At 48.2% G+C, this 16,311-nt stretch overlaps 1 protein-coding gene across 1 annotated transcript; it reads left to right on the forward strand.

Annotated features, from left to right (window-relative positions):
* The first annotated feature begins 257 nt into the window (after positions 1-257).
* Positions 258-5,785, forward strand: LOC135510644 (nascent polypeptide-associated complex subunit alpha, muscle-specific form-like). The gene is made up of 10 exons (XM_064932139.1): positions 258-400; positions 798-875; positions 1,170-1,352; positions 1,511-1,588; positions 1,791-1,880; positions 2,958-3,120; positions 3,404-3,513; positions 3,932-4,081; positions 4,429-4,487; positions 5,028-5,785. The coding sequence occupies exons 1-10, from the start codon at positions 258-260 to the stop codon at positions 5,783-5,785; spliced, it is 1,812 nt and encodes a 603-aa protein (XP_064788211.1).
* The last annotated feature ends 10,526 nt before the right edge of the window (positions 5,786-16,311 follow it).

The following is a 16,311-nucleotide window of genomic DNA, read 5'->3' on the forward strand; positions in this document are numbered from 1 at the left end:
CCTCCTGTGTGTCTCCCCAGCCCGGTACGTCCTGTGCCAGCTCCATGCACCAGGCCTCCTGTGTGTCTCCTCAGCCCGGTACGTCCTGTGCCAGCTCCATGCACCAGGCCTCCTGTGTGTCTCCTCAGCCCGGTACGTCCTGTGCCAGCTCCATGCACCAGGCCTCCTGTGTGTCTCCTCAGCCCGGTACGTCCTGTGCCAGCTCCATGCACCAGGCCTCCTGTGTGTCTCCTCAGCCCGGTCCCTGTGCCAGCTCCATGCACCAGGCCTCCTGTGTGTCTCCTCAGCCCGGTACGTCCTGTGCCAGCTCCATGCACCAGGCCTCCTGTGTGTTCCCCCAAGCCTGGTACGTCCTGTGCCAGCTCCATGCACCAGGCCTCCTGTGTGTCTCCTCAGCCCGGTACGTCCTGTGCCAGCTCCATGCACCAGGCCTCCTGTGTGTCTCCTCAGCCCGGTACGTCCTGTGCCAGCTCCATGCACCAGGCCTCCTGTGTGTCTCCTCAGCCCGGTACGTCCTGTGCCAGCTCCATGCACCAGGCCTCCTGTGTGTCTCCTCAGCCCGTCCTGTGCCAGCTCCATGCACCAGGCCTCCTGTGCGTCCCCTCAGCCCGGTACGTCCTGTGCCAGCTCCATGCACCAGGCCTCCTGTGTGTCTCCTCAGCCCGGTACGTCCTGTGCCAGCTCCATGCACCAGGCCTCCTGTGCCAGCTCCATGCACCAGGCCTCCTGTGTGTCTCCTCAGCCCGGTACGTCCTGTGCCAGCTCCATGCACCAGGCCTCCTGTGTGTCTCCTGCAGGCCTCCTGGTGTCTCCTCAGCCCGGTACGTCCTGTGCCAGCTCCATGCACCAGGCCTCCTGTGTGTCTCCTCAGCCCGGTACGTCCTGTGCCAGCTCCATGCACCAGGCCTCCTGTGTGTCTCCTCAGCCCGGTACGTCCTGTGCCAGCTCCATGCACCAGGCCTCCTGTGCCCTCAGCTCCATGCACCAGGCCTCCTGTGTGTCTCCTCAGCCCGGTACGTCCTGTGCCAGCTCCATGCACCAGGCCTCCTGTGTGTCTCCTCAGCCCGGTACGTCCTGTGCCATCCATGCACCAGGCCTCCTGTGTGTCTCCTCAGCCCGGTACGTCCTGTGCCAGCTCCATGCACCAGGCCTCCTGTGTGTCTCCTCAGCCCGTCCTGTGCCAGCTCCATGCACCAGGCCTCCTGTGTGTCTCCTCAGCCCGGTCCATCCATGCACCAGGCCTCCTGTGTGTCTCCTCAGCCCGTCCTGTGCCAGCTCCATGCACCAGGCCTCCTGTGTGTCCCTCAGCTCCAGCTCCATGCACCAGGCCTCCTGTGTGTCTCCTCAGCCCGGTACGTCCTGTGCCAGCTCCATGCACCAGGCCTCCTGTGTGTCTCCTCAGCCCGGCACGTCCTGTGCCAGCTCCATGCACCAGGCCTCCTGTGTGTCTCCTCAGCCCGGTACGTCCTGTGCCAGCTCCATGCACCAGGCCTCCTGTGTGTCTCCTCAGCCCGGTAGCCTGTGGCCAGTACGTCCTGTGCCAGCTCCATGCACCAGGCCTCCTGTGTGTCTCCTCAGCCCGCGTCCTGTGCCAGCTCCATGCACCAGGCCTCCTGTGTGTCTCCTCAGCCCGGTACGTCCTGTGCCAGCTCCATGCACCAGGCCTCCTGTGTGTCTCCTCAGCCCGGTACGTCCTGTGCCAGCTCCATGCACCAGGCCTCCTGTGTGTCTCCTCAGCCCGGTCGTCCTGTGCCAGCTCCATGCACCAGGCCTCCTGTGTGTCTCCTCAGCCCGGTGTGTCTCCTCAGCCTCCTGGTGTCTCCTCAGCCCGTCCTGTGCCAGCTCCATGCACCAGGCCTCCTGTGTGTCTCCTCAGCCCGGTACGTCCTGTGCCAGCTCCATGCACCAGGCCTCCTGTGTGTCTCCTCAGCCCGGTACGTCCTGTGCCAGCTCCATGCACCAGGCCTCCTGTGTGTCTCCTCAGCCCGTCGTCCTGTGCCAGCTCCATGCACCAGGCCTCCTGTGTGTCTCCTCAGCCCGGTACGTCCTGTGCCAGCTCCATGCACCAGGCCTCCTGTGTGTCTCCTCAGCCCGGTCGTCCTGTGCCAGCTCCATGCACCAGGCCTCCTGTGTGTCTCCTCAGCCCGGTACGTCCTGTGCCAGCTCCATGCACCAGGCCTCCTGTGTGTCTCCTCAGCCCGGTGAGTCCTGTGCCAGCTCCATGCACCAGGCCTCCTGTGTGTCTCCTCAGCCCGGTCCCTGTGCCAGCTCCATGCACCAGGCCTCCTGTGTGTCTCCTCAGCCCGGTACGTCCTGTGCCAGCTCCATGCACCAGGCCTCCTGTGTGTCTCCTCAGCCCGGTACGTCCTGTGCCAGCTCCATGCACCAGGCCTCCTGTGTGTCTCCTCAGCCCGGTACGTCCTGTGCCAGCTCCATGCACCAGGCCTCCTGTGTGTCTCCTCAGCCCGGTGTCCTGTGCCAGCTCCATGCACCAGGCCTCCTGTGTGTCTCCTCAGCCCGGTACGTCCTGTGCCAGCTCCATGCACCAGGCCTCCTGTGTGTCTCCTCAGCCCGGTAGTCCTGTGCCAGCTCCATGCACCAGGCCTCCTGTGTGTCTCCTCAGCCCGGTACGTCCTGTGCCAGCTCCATGCACCAGGCCTCCTGTGTGTCTCCTCAGCCCGGTCGTCCTGTGCCAGCTCCATGCACCAGGCCTCCTGTGTGTCTCCTCAGCCCGGTACGTCCTGTGCCAGCTCCATGCACCAGGCCTCCTGTGTGTCTCCTCAGCCCGGTACGTCCTGTGCCAGCTCCATGCACCAGGCCTCCTGTGTGTCTCCCCAGCCCGGTCCTGTGCCAGCTCCATGTCCTGTGCCAGCTCCATGCACCAGGCCTCCTGTGTGTCTCCTCCCCGGTAGCCCTGTGCCAGCTCCATGCACCAGGCCTCCTGTGTGTCTCCTCAGCCCGTCCAGCTCCATGTGCCAGCTCCATGCACCAGGCCTCCTGTGTGTCTCCCCAGCCCGGTCCTGTGCCAGCTCCATGCACCAGGCCTCCTGTGTGTCTCCCCTGCCCGGTCGTCCTGTGCCAGCTCCATGCACCAGGCCTCCTGTGTGTCTCCCCAGCCCGGTACGTCCTGTGCCAGCTCCATGCACCAGGCCTCCTGTGTGTCTCCCCAGCCCGGTACGTCCTGTGCCAGCTCCATGCACCAGGCCTCCTGTGTGTCTCCCCAGCCCATGGGCCTCCTGTGTGTCTCCTCGTCCCTGTGCCAGCTCCATGCACCAGGCCTCCTGTGTGTCTCCTCAGCCCGGTACGTCCTGTCCTGCCAGCTCCATGCACCAGGCCTCCTGTGTGTCTCCTGCCCGGTGTCCTGTGCCAGCTCCATGCACCAGGCCTCCTGTGTGTCTCCCAGCCCGGTACGTCCTGTGCCAGCTCCATGCACCAGGCCTCCTGTGTGTCTCCCAGCCCGGTAGTCCTGTGCCAGCTCCATGCACCAGGCCTCCTGTGTGTCTCCTCAGCCCGGTAGTCCTGTGCCAGCTCCATGCACCAGGCCTCCTGTGTGTCTCCCCAGCCCGGGTCCCTGTGCCAGCTCCATGCACCAGGCCTCCTGTGTGTCTCCCCAGCCCGGTGACGTCCTGTGCCAGCTCCATGCACCAGGCCTCCTGTGTGTCTCCCCTGCCCGGTACGTCCTGTGCCAGCTCCATGCACCAGGCCTCCTGTGTGTCTCCTCAGCCCGGTACGTCCTGTGCCAGCTCCATGCACCAGGCCTCCTGTGTGTCTCCCCTGCCCGGTACGTCCTGTGCCAGCTCCATGCACCAGGCCTCCTGTGTGTCTCCTCAGCCCGGTGAGCCTCCAGCTCCATGCACCAGGCCTCCTGTGTGTCTCCCCCCGGTAGTCCTGTGCCAGCTCCATGCACCAGGCCTCCTGTGTGTCTCCCCAGCCCGGAGTCCTGTGCCAGCTCCATGCACCAGGCCTCCTGTGTGTCTCCCAGCCCGGTAGTCCTGTGCCAGCTCCATGCACCAGGCCTCCTGTGTGTCCAGCCCGGTCCTGTGCCAGCTGCACCAGGCCTCCTGTGTGTCTCCCCAGCCCGGTACGTCCTGTGCCCACCAGCCCGGTAGCCCGTCCTGTGCCAGCTCCATGCACCAGGCCTCCTGTGTGTCTCCCCTGCCCGGTACGTCCTGTGCCAGCTCCATGCACCAGGCCTCCTGTGCGTCTCCCCAGCCCGGTACGTCCTGTGCCAGCTCCATGCACCAGGCCTCCTGTGTGTCTCCCCAGCCCGGTGAGTCCTGTGCCAGCTCCATGCACCAGGCCTCCTGTGTGTCTCCCCAGCCCGGTACGTCCTGTGCCAGCTCCATGCACCAGGCCTCCTGTGTGTCTCCCCAGCCCGGTACGTCCTGTGCCAGCTCCATGCACCAGGCCTCCTGTGTGTCTCCTCAGCCCGGTTGAGTCCTGTGCCAGCTCCATGCACCAGGCCTCCTGTGTGTCTCCCCAGCCCGGTGAGTCCTGTGCCAGCTCCATGCACCAGGCCTCCTGTGTGTCTCCCCAGCCCGGTACGTCCTGTGCCAGCTCCATGCACCAGGCCTCCTGTGTGTCTCCCCTGCCCGGTACGTCCTGTGCCAGCTCCATGCACCAGGCCTCCTGTGTGTCTCCCCAGCCCGGTACGTCCTGTGCCAGCTCCATGCACCAGGCCTCCTGTGTGTCTCCCCAGCCCGGTACGTCCTGTGCCAGCTCCATGCACCAGGCCTCCTGTGTGTCTCCCCAGCCCGGTACGTCCTGTGCCAGCTCCATGCACCAGGCCTCCTGTGTGTCTCCCCAGCCCGGTACGTCCTGTGCCAGCTCCATGCACCAGGCCTCCTGTGTCTCCCCACCCGGTACGTCCTGTGCCAGCTCCATGCACCAGGCCTCCTGTGCTCCCCAGCCCGGTCGTCCTGTGCCAGCTCCATGCACCAGGCCTCCTGTGTGTCTCCCCAGCCCGGTGCCAGCTCCATGCACCAGGCCTCCTGTGTGTCTCCCCAGCCCGGTACGTCCTGTGCCAGCTCCATGCACCAGGCCTCCTGTGCGTCTCCCCAGCCCGGTCCCAGCTCCATGCACCAGGCCTCCTGTGGGTCTCCCCAGCCCGGGTACGTCCTGTGCCAGCTCCATGCACCAGGCCTCCTGTGCGTCTCCCCCAGCCCGGTGTGGAGCTCCGGCCTCCTGGAGCCTCCGGCCTCCTGTCGTCCCTGTACAGCCCCATGAGCCTAGCGCAGGGTTCCACTGTACGGAGCTCCATCCGGCCTCCTGGTTCCACTGTAGCCCGGAGCCTCCGCTCCATGCGGCCTCCTGTGTGTCTCCCCAGGGTTCCTGTGCCACTCCATGCAGGCCTCCTGTACGGAGCCTCCGACGAGGATTCCACCGGTCCGGCGGCGGTTGGCAGCCTCCGGCGAGGGTTCCACTGTACGGAGCCTCCGGCGAGGGTTCCACTGTACGGAGCCTCCGGCGAGGGTTCCACTGTACGGAGCCTCCGGTGAGGGTTCCACTGTACGGAGCCTCCGGCGAGGGTTCCACTGTACGGAGCCTCCGGCGAGGGTTCCACGGTCCGGAGTCCCCGGCGACGATCCATGGTCCGGTTCCACGGAAGCGGAGGGATCCGCGAGCAGAGCCTCCGGTGAGGGTTCCACTGTCCCTCCGAACTGTACGGAGCCTCCGGCGACCACCGAGTCCCCGGCGACGATCCATGGTCCGGTTCCACGGAAGTGGAGGGATCCGCGAGCAGAGCAGGGTCTACGTCCCGAACCGGAGCCACCACCGAGGCTAGATGCCCACCCGGACCCTCCCCCATAGAGTCAGGTTTTGCGGCCAGGGTCCGCACCTTTGGGGTGGGGGTTCCTTTTTATTCTCTATTTTGGTTAGGTCAGGGTGTGACTAGGGTGGGTGCTCTAGTTTTTGCATTTCTATGTTGGCCTGGTATGGTTCTCAATCAGAGGCAGCTGCCTATCGTTGTCTCTGATTGGGGATCATATTTAGGCAGCCTTTTGCCACCTGTTTTGTGTGGGATCTTGTTTTTGTGTAGCTGCCTATGAGCAGCCCAGAACGTCACGTTTCGTTTTCTTCTGTATTTGTTTTTTGGTGAGTTTCATATTTATGAAACATGCGGAACTCTAAGTACGCTGCGCCTTGGTTCATTCATTCAGACGATCGTGACAGCTACAGACTCCAGAAAACCAACAATGGTAAGGGTGTTACTTGCTGACATGTCCAAAGCCTTTGTGATCGGTTAGATCACTCCGAGCTCCTGCAATTCCTCTCTGACACTGATCTGTGTCCAAGGTCACTAGCCTGGCTTCACAGCTACACCACAGGAAGGAGGCAGAGGTTATAGAACAGAGCAGTATTCACTGTCGTGCTTTTGGGACTTTACTACGCAAAACACTAGAGTGAGTACTACAGTATTTATGCCATAGTATACTTAAGCTATAAGGTACGAGGAGGTGTGGTATATGGCCAATATACCACGGCTAAAGGCTGTTCTTATGCACGACGTAATGCAGAGTGCCTGGACACAGCCCTTAGCCGTGGTATATTGGCTACATACCACAAACCCCCGAGGTGCCTTATTGCTATTATAAACTGGTTACCAACGTAATTAGAGCAGTAAAAATACATATTTTGTCATATCCGTGGTATACCACGGCTGTCAGCCAATCAGCATGCAGGGTTCGAAACACCCCGTTTATAAAATATAATTTTTTCATGTGGGTGGTGACACACATGTGGAGCAATCAGTGAGGTAGACCTCAAAAAGCCTGTTTTTACCAGAAATGGACTACCCACTGTAGATCTGGTCACAGATGGCCACTATGGGTTTCTGATTTAATATGTCACTCAGTTATGTATAGAGCCATGTCATTGTGTAATTCTCTGCCAACAGAGGTTACTCAGGCAAAAAGCAATTTTATAGAAAGAGGCTATCACAGCGCCTCTCCTCTTTCTATAAACATCTTGTATCACAGCCTCATCACAGCCTCTTTCTATAAACATCTTGTATAACAGCCTCATCACAGCCTCTTTCTATAAACATCTTGTATCACAGTGCCTCTCCTCTTTCTATAAATATCTTGTATCGCATCCTCATCGCAGCCTCTTTCTATAAACATCTTGTATCACAACCTCATCACAGCCTCTTTCTATAAACATCTTGTATCACAGCCTCATCACAGCCTCTTTCTATAAACATCTTGTATAACAGCCTCATCACAGCCTCTTTCTATAAACATCTTGTATAACAGCCTCATCACAGCCTCTTTCTATAAACATCTTGTATAACAGCCTCATCACAGCCTCTTTCTATAAACATCTTGTATAACAGCCTCATCACAGCCTCTTTCTATAAACATCTTGTATAACAGCCTCATCACAGCCTCTTTCTATAAACATCTTGTATAACAGCCTCATCACAGCCTCTTTCTATAAACATCTTGTATAACTTCACAGCCTCTTTCTATAAACATCTTGTATAACAGCCTCATCACAGCCTCTTTCTATAAACATCTTGTATAAACATCTTGTATAACAGCCTCATCACAGCCTCTTTCTATAAACATCTTGTATCACAGCGCCTCTCCTCTTTCTATAAACATCTTGTATCACAGCGCCTCTCCTCTTTCTATAAACATCTTGTATCACAGCGCCTCTCCTCTTTCTATAAACATCTTGTATAACAGCCTCTTTCTATAAACATCTTGTATAACAGCCTCATCACAGCCTCTTTCTATAAACATCTTGTATAACAGCCTCATCACAGCCTCTTTCTATAAACATCTTGTATCACAGCGCCTCTCCTCTTTCTATAAACATCTTGTATAACAGCCTCTTTCTATAAACATCTTGTATCACAGCGCCTCTCCTCTTTCTATAAACATCTTGTATAACAGCCTCTTTCTATAAACATCTTGCATCACAGCCTTATCACAGCCTCTTTCTATAAACATCTTGTATCACAGCGCCACTCCTCTTTCTATAAACATCTTGTATAACAGCCTCTTTCTATAAACATCTTGTATAACAGTCTCATCACAGCTTCTTTCTATAAACATATTATATCACAGTGCCTCTCCTCTTTCTATAAACATCTTGTATCACAGCACCTCTCCTCTTTCTATAAACATCTTGTATAACAGCCTCATCATAGCCTCTTTCTATAAACATCTTGTATCACAGCACCTCTCCTCTTTCTATAAACATCTTGTATAACAGCCTCATTATAGCCTCTTTCTATAAACATCTTGTATCTTGTATCACAGCCTCTTTCTATAAACATCTTGTATCACAGTGCCTCTCCTCTTTCTATAAACATCTTGTATAACAGCCTCATCATCTTGTATCACAGCCTCTTTTTCTATAAACATCTTGTATAACAGTCTCATCTCCTCTTTCTATAAACATCTTGTATCACAGCCTCTCCTCTTTCTATAAACATCTTGTATCACAGCGCCTCTTTCCTCTTTCTATAAACATCTTGTATAACAGCCTCATCACAGCCTCTTTCTATAAACATCTTTGTATCACAGCGCCTCTCCTCTTTCTATAAACATCTTTATAACAGCCTCATAAACATCTTGTATAACAGCCTCATCACAGCCTCTTTCTATAAACATCTTGTATCACAGCGCGTCTCCTCTTTCTATAAACATCTTGTATCACAGTGCCTCGCCTCTTTCTATAAACATCTTGTATAACAGCCTCATCACAGCCTCTTTCTATAAACATCTTGTATAACAGCCTCTTTCTATAAACATCTTGTATCACAGCCTCATCACAGCCTCTTTCTATAAACATCTTGTATAAATAAACATCTTGTATAACAGCCTCATAAACATCTTGTATCACAGCCTCTTTCTATAAACATCTTGTATCACAGCGCCTCTCCTCTTTCTATAAACATCTTGTATCACAGCCTCTTTCTATAAACATCTTGTATAACAGCCTCTCCTCTTTCTATAAACATCTTGTATCACAGCGCTCTATAAACATCTTGTATAACAGCCTCATAAACTCTTTCTATAAACATCTTGTATAACAGCAGCCTCTCTCTTGTATCACTATAAACATCTTGTATAACAGCCTCTTTCTATAAACATCTTGTATAACAGCCTCATCATCTTGTATCACAGCCTCTTGTATAACAGCCTCTTTCTATAAACATCTTGTATAACAGCTTCATCACAGCCTCTTTCTATAAACATCTTGTATAACAGCCTCATCACAGCCTCTTTCTATAAACATCTTGTATCACAGCGCCTCTCCTCTTCTATAAACATCTTGTATAACACAGTATAACAGCCTCATCACAGCCTCTTTCTATAAACATCTTGTATAACAGCCTCATCACAGCCTCTTTCTATAAACATCTTGTATAACAGCCTCTTTCTATAAACATCTTGTATAACAGCCTCTTTCTATAAACATCTTGTATAACAGCCTCATCACAGCCTCTTTCTATAAACATCTTGTATAACAGCCTCTTTCTATAAACATCTTGTATAACAGCCTCTTTCTATAAACATCTTGTATAACAGCCTCTTTCTATAAACATCTTGTATAACAGCCTCATCATAGCCTCTTTCTATAAACATCTTGTATAAAACATCTTGTATAACAGCCTCTTTCTATAAACATCTTGTATAACAGCCTCATCTTGTATCACAGCCTCTTTCTATAAACATCTTGTATCACAGTGCCTCTCCTCTTTCTATAAACATCTTGTATTGTATCAGCAGCCTCTCCTCTTTCTATAAACATCTTGTATAACAGCCTCTCCTCTTTCTATAAACATCTTGTATCACAGCGCCTAAACTCTTGTATCACAGCCTCTTTCTATAAACATCTTGTATAACAGCATAAACATCTTGTATAACAGCCTCTTTCTATAAACATCTTGTATAACAGCCTCATCACAGCCTCTTTCTATAAACATCTTGTATCACAGCGCCTCTCCTCTTTCTATAAACATCTTGTATAACACAGTATAACAGCCTCATCACAGCCTCTTTCTATAAACATCTTGTATAACAGCCCTCTTTCTATAAACATCTTGTATAACAGCCTCTTTCTATAAACATCTTGTATAACAGCATAAACATCTTGTATAACAGCCTCATCACAGCCTCTTTCTATAAACATCTTTCTATAAACATCTTGTATAACACCTCTTTCTATAAACATCTTGTATAACAGCCTCTCCAGCCTCTTTCTATAAACATCTTGTATCACAGCGCCTCTCCTCTTTCTATAAACATCTTGTATAACAGCCTCTTTCTATAAACATCTTGTATAACAGCCTCATCACAGCCTCTTTCTATAAACATCTTGAATCACAGCGCCTCTCCTCTTTCTATAAACGTCTTGTATAAGAGTGCCTCGCCTCTTTCTATAAACATCTTGTATAACAGCATAAACATCTTGTATAACAGCGTATAACCTCTCCACAGCCTCTTTCTATAAACATCTTGTATCACAGCCTCTCATCTTGTATAACAGCCTCTTTCTATAAACATCTTGTATAAACATCAGCCTCATCCAGCCTCTTTCTATAAACATCTTGTATCTTGTATAAACATCTTGTATCACAGCCTCATCACAGCCTCTTTCTATAAACATCTTGTATCACAGCTCTCTTTCTATAAACATCTTGTATCTTGTACAGCCTCTCAGCTCTTTCTATAAACATCTTGTATCATCACAGCCATCTTGTATCTTTCTATAAACATCTTGTATCACAGCCTCTTTCTATAAACATCTTGTATCACAGCCTCTCCTCTTTCTATAAACATCTTGTATCACAGCGCCTCCTCTTTCTATAAACATCTTGTATAACAGCCTCTTTCTATAAACATCTTGTATAACAGCCTCATCACAGCCTATAAACATCTTGTATCACAGCGCCTCTCCTCTTTCTATAAACATCTTGTATAACAGCCTCTTTCTATAAACATCTTGTATAACAGCGCCTCTCCTCTTTCAATAAACATCTTGTATAACAGCCTCTTTCTATAAACATCTTGTATCACAGCCTCATCACAGCCTCTTTCTATAAACATCTTGTATCACAGCGCCTCTCCTCTTTCTATAAACATCTTGTATAACAGTATAACAGCCTCTCACAGCCTTTTCTATAAACATCTTGTATAACAGCCTCATCACAGCCTCTTTCTATAAACATCTTGTATCACAGCGCCTCTCCTCTTTCTATAAACATCTTGTATAAGCAGCCTCATCACACTCTTTCTATAAACATCTTGTATAACAGCGTATAACAGCCTCTTTCTATAAACATCTTGTATAACTATAAACATCTTGTATAACAGCCTCTCCTTTTCTATAAACATCTTGTATAACAGCCTCTTTCTATAAACATCTTGTATAACAGCCTCATCACAGCCTCTTTAAACATCTTGTATAAAACATCTTGTATAACAGCGCCTCTCCTATAAACATCTTGTATAACTATAAACATCTTGTATAACAGCCTCATCACAGCCTCTTTCTATAAACATCTTGTATCACAGCTATAAACATCTCTCTTTCTATAAACATCTTGTATAACAGCCTCATCACAGCCTCTTTCTATAAACATCTTGTATAACAGCGCCTCCTCTTTCTATAAACATCTTGTATAACAGCCTCTTTTTCTATAAACATCTTGTATCACAGCGCCTCTCATCTTGTATAACAGCCTCTTTCTATAAACATCTTGTATCACAGCGCCTCTCCTCTTTCTATAAACATCTTGTATAACAGCCTCTTTCTATAAACATCTTGTATAACAGCCTCATCACAGCCTCTTTCTATAAACATCTTGTATCACAGCGCCTCTCCTCTTTCTATAAACATCTTGTATAACAGCCTCTTTCTATAAACATCTTGTATAACAGCCTCATCACAGCCTCTTTCTATAAACATCTTGTATCACAGCATAAACGTCTTGTATAACAGCCAGCCTCTCTCCTCTTTCTATAAACATCTTGTATCACAGCCTCTCCTCTTTCTATAAACATCTTGTATAACAGCCTCTTTCTATAAACATCTTGTATAACAGCCTCTTTCTATAAACATCTTGTATCACAGTGCCTCTCCTCTTTCTATAAACATCTTGTATAACAGCCTCATCACAGCCTCTTTCTATAAACATCTTGTATCACAGCGCCTCTCCTCTTTCTATAAACATCTTGTATAACAGCCTCTCCTCTTTCTATAAACATCTTGTATAACAGCACCTCACAGCCTCTTTCTATAAACATCTTGTATCACAGTGCCTTCTATAAACATCTTGTATCACAGTGCCTCTCCTCTTTCTATAAACATCTTGTATAACAGCCTCATCACAGCCTCTTTCTATAAACATCTTGTATCACAGTGCCTCTCCTCTTTCTATAAACATCTTGTATCACAGTGCCTCTCCTCTTTCTATAAACATCTTGTATAACAGCCTCATCACAGCCTCTTTCTATAAACATCTTGTATCACAGCGCCTCTCCTCTTTCTATAAACATCTTGTATAACAGCCTCATCACAGCCTCTTTCTATAAACATCTTGTATCACAGTGCCTCTTTCTATAAACCTCTTTCTATCTTTATCACAGTGCCTCTAAACATCTTGTATAACAGCCTCATCACAGCCTCTTTCTATAAACATCTTGTATCACAGTGCCTCTCCTCTTTCTTTAAACATCTTGTATAACAGCCTCATCACAGCCTCTTTCTATAAACATCTTGAATCACAGCGCCTCTCCTCTTTCTATAAACGTCTTGTATAAGAGTGCCTCTCCTCTTTCTATAAACATCTTGTATCACAGCGCCTCTCCTCTTTCTATAAACATCTTGTATAACAGCCTCTTTCTATAAACATCTTGTATCACAGCGCCTCTCCTCTTTCTATAAACGTCTTGTATAAGAGTGCCTCGCCTCTTTCTATAAACATCTTGAATCACAGCGCCTCTCCTCTTTCTATAAACATCTTGTATAACAGCGCCTCTCCTCTTTCTATAAACGTCTTGAATCATAGCGCCTCTCCTCTTTCTATAAACGTCTTGTATCACAGCGCCTCCTCTTAATATATATCTAATTGAACTGTATATAAAAATATGAATATGAATAAGAGGTGTGTTAATAGTTTTTTTGGTTATTTCTTTGTGTCTTTCCTATATATATTTTTTACTTTAAATTGAATCTTATGTTGTTCATCTCTTTTACTGTCCTTTAGTTCATGTATTTATACATTTTATGTGGACCCCAGGATGAGTAGCTACTGCTAGTGCAGTAGCTAATGGGGATCCTATTCAACTAAACTAAACATTTGATACACTACACTGCTCAGGCCTTGTCTGGAATACGATGGAGTCCTGTTAGTTGGATGCAGGGCAGGTGAGAGCAGGCTGCAGTGCACCTGGTGAAGGACATGCACACACTTGAACAGTATTGGGGAAGTTACACTGAAATATAGTTTACCAAACTACCAATTACTTCACGCAAAAATAAGTTAACCTACACTACAGCTACCCCTACAAAAATTATAGAATTTGTTTGATTAAAGTTACTTTGAAAAAGACGTTCACTACATCTAAACTACTTCATGAAAAAATTATTACATTTAAATCTGAAAATGTCAGATGATAAATTGCAAGAACAGATCACTTTGGGGTCATATGTTAACAGAATGTGTAATTTAGCGGTTCAAGTGAGATTTAGGCAGGTCTGATAATGAAAAAGAAAGGAAATGATTGCCTACTTCACCCATATTTTATTTTTGCAAAAAAGTAGTGTGTAGTTTAAGTAGTTATCTACACCGCTACACAGAAAAAAAGGAATTAATTACTAAAAACACTACCTAGATTTGAATTTACACTGAACAAATATATAAACGCAACATGCAACAATTTCAACGATTTTACTTTAACAGTTCATATAAGGAATAAAGTCAATTGAAATAAATAATTAGGCCATAATCTATGGATTTCACATGTCTGGGAATACAGCTATGTATTTGTTGGTCACAGATACCTTTAAAAAATGGTAGGGGCATGGATCAGTAAACCAATCAGTATCTGGTGTGACCACCATTTACCTCATAGATGCAGCTCTATGTGACCACCATAGAGTTGATCAGGCTGTTGATTGTGGCCTATGGAATGTTGTCCCACTCCTTTTCAGTGGCTGTGTGAAGTTGCTGGATATTGGTGGGAACTGGAACACGCTGTCGTACACATTGATCAAGACCATCCCAAACATGCTCAATGGGTGACATGTCTGGTGAGTATACAGGCCATGGAAGAACTGGGACATTTTCAGCGTCCAGGAATTGTGTACAGATCCTTGCAACATGGGACCTTTCATTATCCTGTTGAAACATGAGGTGATGACAGCGGATGAATGGCACAACAATGGGCCTCAGGATCTCATCACGTTATCACTGGGCATTCAAATTGCCATCGATAAAATGCAATTGTGTTCGTTGTCCGTAGCTTATGCCTTCCCATTCCATAACCCCAAAGCCACCATGGGACACTCTGTTCCCAACGTTGACATCGGAAAACTGCTCGCCCACACAACGACATACACGCTGTCTGCTGTCTGCCAGGGACAGTTGAAACCGGGGTTCATCTGTGAAAAGCACACTTCTCCAGCGTGCTAGTGACCACCAAAGGTTATTGCATTGGATAACAGATAGTCCCCAGAAAATATCAAAAGGAAGTTTGTTCTGGACTGTCTCTCCTATATCTGAGTGATAAAAGAAAGATCAGGAAACATGTTTATTATTATTATATATATACAGTGCCTTGCGAAAGTATTCAGCCTCCTTGAACTTTGCGACCTTTTGCCACATTTCAGACTTCAAACATAAAGATATAAAACTGTATTTTTTTGTGAAGAATCGACAACAAGTGGGACACAATCATGAAGTGGAACGACATTTATTGGATATTTCAAACTTTTTTAACAGATCAAAAACTGAAAAATTGGGTGTGCAAAATTATTCAGCCCCTTTACTTTCAGTGCAGCAAACTCTCTCCAGAAGTTCAGTGAGGATCTCTGAATGATCCAATGTTAACCTAAATGACTAATAATATAAATGCACCTGCACTGTGATAGTCTCAGAGGTCCGTTAAAAGCGCAGAGAGCATCATGAAGAACAAGGAACACACCAGGCAGGTCAGAGATACTGTTGTGAAGAAGTTTAAAGCCGGATTTGGATACAAAAAGATTTCCCAAGCTTTAAACATCCCAAGGAGCACTGTGCAAGCGATAATATTGAAATGGAAGGAGTATCAGACCACTGCAAATCTACCAAGACCTGGCCGTCCCTCTAACCTTTCAGCTCATACAAGGAGAAGACTGATCAGAGATGCAGCCAAGAGGCCCATGATCACTCTGGATGAACAGCAGAGATCTACAGCTGAGGTGGGAGACTCTGTCCATAGGACAACAATCAGTCGTATATTGCACAAATCTGGCCTTTATGGAAGACTGGCAAGAAGAAAGACATTTCTTAAAGATATCCATAAAAAGTGTTGTTTAAAGTTTGCCACAAGCCACCTGGGAGACACACCAAACATGTGGAAGAAGGTGCTCTGGTCAGATGAAACCAAAATTGAACTTTTTGGCAACAATGCAAAACGTTATGTTTGGCGTAAAAGCAACACAGCTCATCACCCTGAACACACCATCCCCACTGTCAAACATGGTGGTGGCAGCATCATGGTTTGGGCCTGCTTTTCTTCAGCAGGGACAGGGAAGATGGTTAAAATTGGATTGGATGGATGGAGCCAAATACAGGACCATTCTGGAAGAAAACCTGATGGAGTCTGCAAAAGACCTGAGACTGGGACGGAGATTTGTCTTCCAACAAGACAATAATCCAAAACATAAAGCAAAATCTACAATGGAATGGTTCAAAAATAAACATATACAGGTGTTAGAATGGCCAAGTCAAAGTCCAGACCTGAATCCAATCAAGAATCTGTGGAAAGAACTGAAAACTGCTGTTCACAAATGCTCTCCATCCAACCTCACTGAGCTCGAGCTGTTTTGCAAGGAGGAATGGGAAAAAATTTCAGTCTCTCGATGTGCAAAACTGATAGAGACATACCCCAAGTGACTTACAGCTGTAATCGCAGCAAAAGATGGCGCTACAAAGTATTAACTTAAGGGGGCTGAATAATTTTGCATGCCCAATTTTTCAGTTTTTGATTTGTTAAAAAAGTTTGAAATATCCAATAAATGTCGTTCCACTTCATGATTGTGTCCCACTTGTTGTTGATTCTTCACAAAAAAATAAAAAATACAGTT

The sequence above is a fragment of the Oncorhynchus masou genome, chromosome 1 (assembly GCF_036934945.1).
Source record: "Oncorhynchus masou masou isolate Uvic2021 chromosome 1, UVic_Omas_1.1, whole genome shotgun sequence".
NCBI classification, from domain to species: domain Eukaryota; kingdom Metazoa; phylum Chordata; class Actinopteri; order Salmoniformes; family Salmonidae; genus Oncorhynchus; species Oncorhynchus masou.